The 10,388-nt window shown below is 41.6% G+C and overlaps 1 protein-coding gene across 9 annotated transcripts in view; it reads right to left on the minus strand.

The window, feature by feature from the left end:
- Positions 1 to 9,708, minus strand: part of ASH2L (ASH2 like, histone lysine methyltransferase complex subunit) — a 28,100-nt gene extending 18,392 nt beyond the window's left edge. For 4 of the 9 annotated variants that reach the window (XM_064585545.1, XM_064585546.1, XM_064585544.1 and 1 more), the window contains exons 1-7: positions 9,485 to 9,708; positions 8,756 to 8,822; positions 8,497 to 8,648; positions 4,775 to 4,863; positions 4,411 to 4,505; positions 825 to 920; positions 95 to 190 (exon numbers count right to left, since the gene is read on the minus strand). In XM_064585545.1, the coding sequence (XP_064441615.1) occupies positions 95 to 190; positions 825 to 920; positions 4,411 to 4,505; positions 4,775 to 4,863; positions 8,497 to 8,648; positions 8,756 to 8,822; positions 9,485 to 9,672 (783 nt within the window). In that variant the 5' untranslated portion in view covers positions 9,673 to 9,708. Of the gene's footprint in view, positions 1 to 94; positions 191 to 824; positions 921 to 4,410; positions 4,506 to 4,774; positions 4,864 to 8,496; positions 8,649 to 8,755; positions 8,823 to 9,038; positions 9,407 to 9,484 lie in introns of those variants that run through there. The other 5 variants (XM_064585542.1, XM_045879842.3, XM_064585543.1 and 2 more) reach the window with 5 other exon arrangements.
- Between the last annotated feature and the right edge of the window lie 680 nt (positions 9,709 to 10,388).

Here is a 10,388-nt window from a genome sequence, read left to right on the forward strand (position 1 = left end):
ACCATGTTAGAGGTCTGTAATGGCAGGGGCAAATAGACAAATGTTAACAAAACCTGATTCTCGGGCTCTAAATCAAAAGGGGAGTACAAAATACCTGATCCAAAAGTCCAAATTTGGGGTAATCTTCTTCTGGGTCCTTACTCCCAGGATCAGGATGCTCCTTTACTAAGAACACATCTCTTTCTTTACTCTAAAAGGAAGCAGTATTTTAGTGTTACTGGAAATTTTATACTTCAAAGTAGTACTGAATGGATGATCAACCAGCAACTCCAATTCCTAAGTGTAATCTCCCAAAATGATAGTATTGCTTTTCCCTCTGATTAGAAAATTAATACATGACCATCCAAAAATTCAAACAGAGAAACTTGAAAAAATGAGAGCCAAAGTCCTTCGGAATCCTCACCTATCCCTCCACCTCACAGAGATAAGCACTGTTAACAGCTTGCTGTTGGCTTCTCCCCAGGTGCTCTCTTTAATTCTAAGGACAATAATGTTTAGAACAGTGTTATTTGTTTTTGTTTTTAAAGCAAAGGAAAAAATAGTCTGCAATGTCAATATAAAATTATACTTGCAAAAGTACAGTGGACAAAGGTATCAGTGTCGTGTATAAAACAACCAGGGTGATATTCACTTTAGACACAATTTGTGACGTGTGAAACCTGTTAAAATTTACAATTAGTGATACCTTACTCTCCAAGATTTAAAACTAAGTTGTTCTCATTTTCTTAGTCATCACATTATTTCAGTGAGACTAAAACAAATTTAATTCTTACAAAGAACACTGACTTTCGAAATGTCGAGTCTAATCATTTTAGTCTACTCACCATTGTTTTAACAATGTTATTTGGCCAAGTCATTTTCCCAGGTCTCTGTCTGGTCGTCATGCACTCCCAGTATTTATCAATAAATGGTATGATATCCTAATTTTTAAAACAAAATATATTAAGATTTCTATAGTTGCTTTCAAAGTTATACTCACAAAAAAGGAAAGAAAACTGCAGCATTTTCAAAGACCTTGTCAGAATTGAGAGAAAAATCCATGTTTAGTCTTTTCACGATTAAACAAACATGTAATTGCATGCAAACAACATATAGACTGTGAGGAATTTCAAATAAATATATACAAATCTTAGCTACATAAGGCTTACAATCCAGTTGGAGGGAAAGATCTACCCCATTCTTTTGGGTGCCATTTGGAAAATACTCCTAAATCATTCTCTCCTGAGTTCCTATTTCTACCTGCTTCCGACATCCCTTTGTGGACACCCCACAGGCACCTCAAACTTCTTGTAAGAAAATTAAACTTTGGGGGCGCCTGGGTGGCTCAGTTAGTTAAGCATCTGACTCTTGGTTTTGGCTCAGGTCATGATCTCAGGGTCATAAGACTGAGCCCCGCATCCAGATCCAGGGTGTAGAGCCTGCTTAAGATTCTCTCTCTCCCTCTTCCTCTGCATTTCACCCGCACCCTCTAAAAACAAAACAACACAAAAAAACTAAACTTTGTATCCTACCTCACAAACCTGCTCTGCCGATTTCTATTCTTGCTCTTAATGCTCAGAATCACCTATCACCTAGAACCACAAGCCAGAAACCATGGAGTCATCTTTGATTCTTCTCTTGTGTATGACTTTCACATCTAAACCAACACCAAATGAATTTTCAGATTTCAGAAATTTCTCACCAATCCGGCCTCCTCTCAATTCCTGCTGCTTTGATTGTGGTCCTTGCCAGTTCTTGCTGGTGTGACTAAAAATATATCTGAGTTTGATCTTCTGACAACGACCTTCCCCTACTCTCACCATTCTTCCCAAGTCCACCAGAGTCAGAGTCTACCACTAATACCTTCCACTAGTTAGTTCCAGAAAACCAAATCTTTACCAAAAGGAACCAGGGTTGGGGCGCCTGGCTGGCTCAGTCAGTAGAGTGTGTGGCTCTTGATCTTGGGATTGTAATTTCAAGGCCCATATGTTTGGTGTAGAGATTACTTAAAAATAGTATCTTTAAAATAAATAAACAAACAAACAATAAAATAAAAGGAACGAGGGTTGAATCGGGGAAAGTTGAAAAGAAGTCTGGAATATTCTGTTGTTCCAGACAGTAAGGAAGAGTTCAAAAACTGATAGGGACATATCACAAAGTATCAGGAGTCAGCCTAAATGGGGCTACACTGGTCAAATCTGAGCACCAGACATCAGAAATCCAGTAACAGACTATAAAAATCCACAAATCCGCAGGGATACTTAAAAAAAGTATGGACAGAAAGGAAAACCCCTTTTCACAGAAGAACTGCAAGCAATAAATGTATTCTTTTTCACAATGATTACTCTATTAACCTGATTCAGGCTAGGATAATCAGTGGTTGCTAAAACCACTGCTTGAAAGGGTTTGAACAAGACAGTCACACAATCTCAATGCATCACCCACAGACTGCTTAATAATTACAAAGAGAATATGTCTGTCCCCTTACAATGGAGAAATCTGGTGATACCTCCTCTTTACCCAAGCAATCAAATTTAGGACTACTAATAATAAAACAAACTAATATTTTATGCCTCCTGATGTGATACAAGAAAAATATACACTATCTACATAATATTCTTGCCCAAAATGTTTAAGTTGGTTAAGCATCTGACTCTTGATTTTGGCTTAGGTGACGATCTCAGGGTTGTGAGATCAGGCATCGGGCTCTGCACTGGTGTGGAGTCTGCTTGAGAGTCTTTCTCTCCCTCTCCTGCTGCCCCTCTGCCCCTCCTCTCCCCTCCCTCTCTAAAAAAAAAAAAAAAGTTTAACCTGAGCTCAATCATGAGGAAACAATCAGATAAATGCAAATTGAGGAGGATCATGCCAAACAACTGTCTAGGCTCCTCAAAATTTTTAAAGTCACAGCACACCGCAGCGCCTGGCTGGCTCAAGTCAGAGGAGTATGCAACTCTTAATCTTGGGGTTATGAGCTGGAGCCCCACGATGGGTGTAGAGATTACTTAAATAAACAAACAAATGTATGCCATAGCAGACCAAAAAAAAAAAAAAGTAAAATAAGTTCAGGAACTGTTTTAGATTAAAGACAAAAAAGATATTACACGGACACCTGGCTGGCTCAGTGGGGAAAGCATGCGACTCCTGATCTCAGGGTTTTGAGAAAGAGAAAGAGAGAGAGAGAGACATTACAACTAAATGTAATGTGTATCCTTGCCTGGATCCTGGATGGAGGAAAAAGCTATGAAGGATATTAAGAATAACAGTGAGAAAATATAGCTATATACTTTATATAAAAAATAAAATCTGCATATATTAGACAGTAGTATACATCAACATTAAATTTTCTGAGTATGATCACTGTATTGTGGTTATGAGAGAATACTGGGTATAGTGTTCAATTCAGTCTCATATAGCTTAGGGAGAAAAAACAGACACTGGGTGATAAAGCAAATGCAATAAAATATTAACAACTGGCAAATTTAGGTCAAGAATAAACAGATGTTCACTGTACTATCCGAATTTTTCTATTATGTTTGAAAAATTCAAAATAATAATTTGGGGGAAAAAATAAGAAAAAAATCAAATCTGATCACAGCACACCTCTAATGCAGGAATAAAAAGAAGGTGAGGGGGCCGTCTGCTGACTACTCCAGCCTGCAGGATTAAGTCCTAACTTCTATTCAGTAGAAAATCCCTTGCAGATCTGATCCCAACTATATTGGTCTCACCAGACACCCCATACCAGTGTCTTTCAAACTGTAGATCGCAATTAGTAGGTTATAAAATCAATTTTGTAGGTCAAAACTAGCACTGACTAAAATAGAAAATAACAGAGTACAGAGGGAAAGATCCGAGAGTAAGCACTGGTGAAATTTTTGTTTCAGTTTTAAATGAAAGTGGGTAGGTATAAATGTACGCTAGACATAATGTAAACTCCATTGTTTTAAAATTTACTTCATTTTCTTACCATGAATCACAGTAGGAAAGACTCATGGATGGGCTAATCATCTAATTTTGATTCCTGACTTTGGTCATGTGGTTTTGCAGTTTAATAATGAAGGATAATTCGTTTAAATAAGCCCATCCCCTTCCCTCTGACAAAAGCTGTAATAATCATCTGTAAATATAGCTAAACTGAGCTGCTGAGAAGGTCCACCTCAAGATCTGATTAATTGTGGGACAGTTGTTTGCTTCTCTATAAAGCCAACCAAAACTATTTAAGGATTCATCCAACTAACAGCTAAGCCAAGTGACATACTATGCACATTCAAGAAGTTAGTAAATCACATGAAATAAGTAACACGTAACAACTGAATCTATAGTCATATATTCATAAAAATTGGGGGGAAAGTATTTATTGTTGAAAAGTATATTTTAAAAGCTCCACCTGATTCTTGGGCATAATTGCAATTACATTAATTTCTTCTCTACCTTATCTTTGGAGAACATGGTTTTCGGATGTTCATCCTGTGTTCGGGACTGCCATGTTAGATTGGCCAAAGCACTAAGGCACATTTCCTTCAAGTCTAGCGAAAACAAAAACAAAAAGTTATCTGTAGTATTATACCCCTATTACCAAAAGAATATTCAACTAGGTGGTCCACAAACTAACAATTACAGCAGCAAAAAGTAGAGTCATCATTGATCTGAAATGGATAATAGCCATTATTCAGAGCTAAACCCGAACTTCTACCAGCTACCAGGAAGAGTTTTCCTGATTCTGCTACATCCAAGTCCCTTTTCTTTTGCAGCTAACCAGAGGACAATTTTGCAGCACTCCATAGTTTGTTCTTACTTGCTTGCTTCCGGAGGAAATAGGTATTCCCACTATGATGGCACACATTGCAGTGAAAACTATAGTTGGTCATGAAAGGTAGACAGGATCTGCAGAACAGCCAGATTAAACAGATTAGTGAACTTCTCAACACATATTTCTTTATGAGAAGTAAATCAACAAGGATCCTTTGCCCACAGTGAAAGTAAGGTAAAAAATGTCAATATAGTAATATACTATTAAAACTTAAAATGGTCGTCAAAACCAAAACAGGGCTTGTATTTTTACAAATACCTGGATTTTTCTAAAAAGGTTTTATTTGGGGGCACCTGGGTGGCTCAGACGGTTAAGTGTCTGCCTTCAGCTCAGGTCACGATCCCGGGGTCCTGGGATTGAGTCCCGCATCGGGCTCCCTGCTCAGTGGGGAGCCTGCTTCTCCCTCTGCCTCTCTCCCTCTCATGAATAAATAAAATCTTAAAAAAAAAAAAAAAAAAAAAGGTTTTATTTCTCAGAGACAGAGTGTGCATGCACGCACAAGCAGGGGGAGCTGCAGGCAGAGGGAGAAGCAGGCTCTCCGCTGAGCAAGGAGCCCAATGCAGGACTCGATCCCAGGACCCTGGGAACATGATCTGAGCTAAAGACAGACACTTAACCAACTGAGCCACCCAGGTGTCCCTACCTGGATTTTTCTGTTACAAAAATTTAATAAGACATTATCTACCATAGCAGATAATTCAGCACCAGGAAAGGTCTCACTGGGACCTTGTCCAAGCCATTTTATTATAGTATTTGAGCACCTAAAAAAAGTATGCCAGGCCAGTTGTGGAAGAAGGCAAAGCAGCCTCTTTATTTATTTATTTATTTATTAAGATTTTATTTATTTATTTGACAGAGAGAGACACAGCGAGAGAGGGAACACAAGCAGGGGGAGTGGGAGAGGGAGAAGCAGGCTCCCCACAGAGTGGGGAGACCAATGTGGGACTCGATCCCAGGACCCTGGGATCATGACCTGAGCCGAAGGCAGTCGCTTAACCGACTGAGCCACCCAGGCGCCCAAAGCAGCCTCTTTAAATATATTTATATTTAAATATTTGTATGTAAATTATATTTAAATACAGTTTTATAAATGTCTGTACATAAATTATATTTAAATACCTAAATATTTATTTAAAGTGCCAATAACACTGTTGGAAAGGGCAAACAGACACTATGACAAGATTAATTAAAAATGTAAATAATTGTGTGGTGCCTGGGTAACTCATTAGGTTGGGCGTCCAACTCTTGATTTTGGCTCAGGTCCTGATCTCGGGGTCGGGAGATCGAGCCCTGCACTGGGCTCATGCTGAGTGTAGAGTCTGCTTGAGATTCTCTCCCCTCCACCCTCTCCCTCAGCCCCTCCCCACGGCTCTCTCTCTCTACAATAAATAAATAAAATCTTTTTAAAAATGTACATCATTATTCAGGAAAACACGCAAGTCACAAAACATTATTTGTCTCATCACCAAAGGAATTCTACAGATGACAATTAGTCTATAAGAGCTTTAAGGATCCAAGTAGCAACTTCACATTTAAGAGTTAGAAAAGATTTTTGGAGGACATTAAGTTATGAACTGGATTTGGGAAGATGAGTCAGTTTTCTTTTCTCTAGGTGAACTATGTATAGAGATGAGAAAGGGACCAACTAGGGGGCAGAGGGGCAAACTGCTGTAAACAAATTTGTCCCAGAGAGGGGATCTGTCAGGGATATGGTTAAAAAAAAAAAAAAAAAAAAAAAAAAGTAAGGCTTGAAAGGTAAGAAGTGCAAGGAGCCAGGTAGAGTTGGATTTTTTTCTGTGGGGAATGGGAACTCCTTGAAGGGGAAGTGACATGGTTAAAATTTAAGTTTCATGACAGGATGGGTCTGAAGGAAGAGATTAGAAAAAGCAAATGTATGTAAGATGCTTTTTTGGCCGTTCCAGAAGGTAAAGGCCTCGGCCTCACCTAGGGTGAAATTAATAAACGAAAGGACAAGACTGTACAAAGAAGAGAAAAAATTGGAAAAGCTTGGTGACTAAGGGGGGGTGGTGGGCGGAAGTGAAAGGATTCTAACTACTAAGGGTGACTGTATCACAAAGATGAAATCTTCTAAAAGGGGAGTTTGGGGGCAAGAGAAGACTTGTCTGTTTAGAGGCAGAGAGAAAGATGCCAATGGAGGGAGAGATTTAAAAAAATGGCGGATGCTGAGGGAACCAATGCATTGGAGAAGGAGGTGGGTGGAGATTGCACCCAACGATTGGAAAAGTAGAGTACAGAGAGACCTTAGTCTTAAAAAGGAGAAAGTAACAGAAAAATACAAGACTGGTTCAAGTTGTAAGAGAAGAAATCAAAATAAAAGCAAGTTTATCTTGGACTCAGCTGAAACTTGCTTAAGGTATCCTCAAAGAGAAGCTTCCCGGTGTGTGTCTATTGCCACCATTCAATAAATTAAGAAACGTTCTTGTGAATGTTAAGATTGAATTCCCTTGCCTTTACCTTGCTCTCGAAACCTTTCTGTTCAACAGCCCGCTGTGATAAAATCACCTACAGAGAGCAAAGCCTCAAACTAGTGATATGTAGGTAGTTGTTATTTAATTCAAATACAATCAGGTGTTTACAGCAACCTTTTTCCAACCCTGCTAGCTCGCTTCCTCCATCTCAGCTGTGAAAGATAATCTGTCCCACCTAGTTGGGCTTTAGGTGTAACTTCTCAAATTCAGGTACAAACTGTTCCTACCAAAACTCCAAACTGTGCTTTGATTCTTCCTTAGATCACCCCAAGTTATCTCTCCGGTAAATTTCCGAGGCTCTGTCTATCCAAATAAACTCTCCTTGGCCAAAGGTGCCCGATTTTAGGTCTTGTCTAAGTGACCAGCTTTGCTTATCTTGTATATTTTCCCTACAGATCCTTCTACTAAGATCAATTCTTTCTTCCAGATCCTTCAGTATTTTTTTTCTTTTTTAAATGTTCTACCTTAGGTCACCAGTCACATGTTAATTAAACATTAGCATTTCTAAAACCCACTATAACTTTTTAACTAGAAAGCATAAAATTATAAAGGAAGGTATTTCCTCGCAAACCCACCCAATGAGGAAGAATTTCAGAATTAATAATGCAGACTTGAAACAATCTAAGGAACACCAGAGAGCCAGCAGTATAATTATTTCCATAGACAGTGAGTCAATATCGAGCCCTTGCTAGCTGTTGACTGAATCCCTACAATAAAGCAAAAAGCCTTTTATTCTCAATCAATCCTAAAATGATTTTGATTCATTAGAAGAGGAAGACTGGAAATATGCTGAGTGAACACAGGATACTTACTTAAAGGGAGTGAGTTAGAAGCCAAAAGGAAAAAGAATGGCTCAAGCCTGAAGAGGCACTGGTCATCTCAAATTTTTGACAGCAGCGTTTGTCTACCATAGACACCAACCCTTACCCCCAAATCCGTAACACCCAATACAACATTTAAGTGATACTGTCCCATATTTGTTTATACAGTGCTTCATAACTGCACAGTTTTGTTTCCCAACAAAACAAGCTCAATAGGTAGAAAGCACGCTCAGCTTATTAAAACAATTTCTGATTCAAATCCTACTACTCACTGAACAGGGGTTAGAAGACAGGAAATAATATGCTTTTATATTTGCCCACAAACTATTATTCAGCTGTTGAACATGTTGAGATTTATTTTACAAGGCGATTCGTAGAGACTACAAAAAATACTCACGAGGTATCTATGCCAAACGTGTCGGCTGTGAACCATTTCGTACATATCCCACATTGCAGCTCTACCTCTCCCAACTGTCGGCCATTCTCTTCATCCACCGAGCCAGCCTGAGTATCCATCACCTCTGAAGTATCCCCAGCACCTTCCTGCGTCCACAGAGCAATTAGAAAATCCAGTCAGTTGACCCAATTGTATTTCTGACTCACTTAAAAGTTTAAAACCTATTTTGCCTTGCATACATCCAAAAAGAAATACTTACTAGTGTATCTTTTCCATTAGAGGATTCTGTCTCCAAACCACCACCTACGTCGACTGAATTTGCATCCCTACAAGATAATGGAAGCACTCAAGTAAGAATTTTCAAGAGAAACAAACCTCAAAATGCCTATGCCCAAAGATAATGATCAAAGTCCAGCTGAACTTCACACTCTTACAGCTTTTTCAACTAAGCCTGTTCTCAGTCTGGATGCCCCGGGGTAGGAAGAACATGGCCTAGACAGACGCAGGCCCATAGGGCATAGGGAAGCCTAATCGGCCCTTACAGACAAAACTACATGGGATGGAATTGGTCCTGGGGAAGGTTCGCAGGGACGCAGCTCTCCCACTGTTTTCAGAGGAACCGTTACTTCTTCCAGTCCGGCAACGCAAAGTGGTTTCTTCTCTGAGATATTTGAGGGGTGTCTGCTAGAAGAGAGAGCTTCGAGCCCCCTGTTAGGATGCAAAAGCAGGAGAGAGAACAAGAACCTCGACTCTCACAGACCGCGAAAGGTGCGGAAAGGGGCGTAGTTTCAGATACAGTTCAGAGGGGAGGGCCAAGGGGACGGGCCCAGCGGCGGGCGGGACTACAGTCCTGGAGGGGGCAGGGCGAGCCGTTGGCTGCAGGGCCTAGGTTCGGAGGGGGCGGGCAGGAGGGTTCCCAGGAGCCGCGGGATTCCAAGAAGGGAGGGCCTCCCTTCCTGTGTCCTCCTCGGGCTACGGGACGTCTTACCCGCTTTCTGCCTCTCCAGAACCGGGTTCCGCTGCTGGAGCAACAGATGTCCCCTCTCCAGCCGGGGCAGTTGCCACCGCTACCACCGGTTTTGTCTCCCCTTCTTCCGCCGCTGTTGCATTTGCGGCCGCGGCTGGGCCGGGTCCTGCATCCACTCCGGGTCCGGGTCCGGTTCCCGCCGCCGCCATCACTGCCGCCTCCCAGAGTTCTCGCGAGAATACTATCTCCGTCTCGCGTGAGTTGCTGACTGGCTTTGTAATCTTCAAACAGTAAAGGCCCTTGATGGGTCCACAGCCTGCCTGAGGAACGGGCACTCCCAGCCCACTTTAAGGTGGGGCGGGCAGACCGAGGCGGGCGGGGTCCCTGGGTTTGGACTGCTCCGGGCTGCTCCGGGTGAAGGCGCTGGAGGCAAGAATACTAGTTGGCTTTTCTCTAGGGCTTACTGCATTTCAGGGCTGGACACTGCGTTTTCGTGGCCAACACTGGAAATCACCGCGCAGACGAGGCGCCTTGAGAGCGCTGGGTGCCTACGGACTCTGAAGGCTGTGGTGTGCGGCAAACATTCCTCACCGTGAAATGTGGGAGACTTCTACAAACGCTAGCTAGCACTCACTGCCCCGCCCCAGAAGCAGTTCGCTCTACAGCCCTCGAGATCTGCCACTTAGAGCACGTTTTCAAGTGGCCATCTAGCCTAGACTGTGAATCCAGAGCCCCAGCTACACAGGTGAGGCGGAGAGGGGATGTGGATGGAATATCCAGGCGGTAGAGGTAAGCAGCAGTGTGTGTTCTGGAAGCTGCAAGCCGCTTAATATTTTAAGAGGAGGAAAATGAAGCCCGAATTAGGAAGCCAAGTTGCTAGAGGACTTACTGGTTGAAAGAAGATTTGCCTTGGAGAAGGGAACAG

The sequence above is a fragment of the Mirounga angustirostris genome, unplaced genomic scaffold, assembly GCF_029215605.1.
Source record: "Mirounga angustirostris isolate CCGP_5_RB_7025 unplaced genomic scaffold, mMirAng1.0.hap1 SCAF_2, whole genome shotgun sequence".
NCBI lineage: Eukaryota > Metazoa > Chordata > Mammalia > Carnivora > Phocidae > Mirounga > Mirounga angustirostris.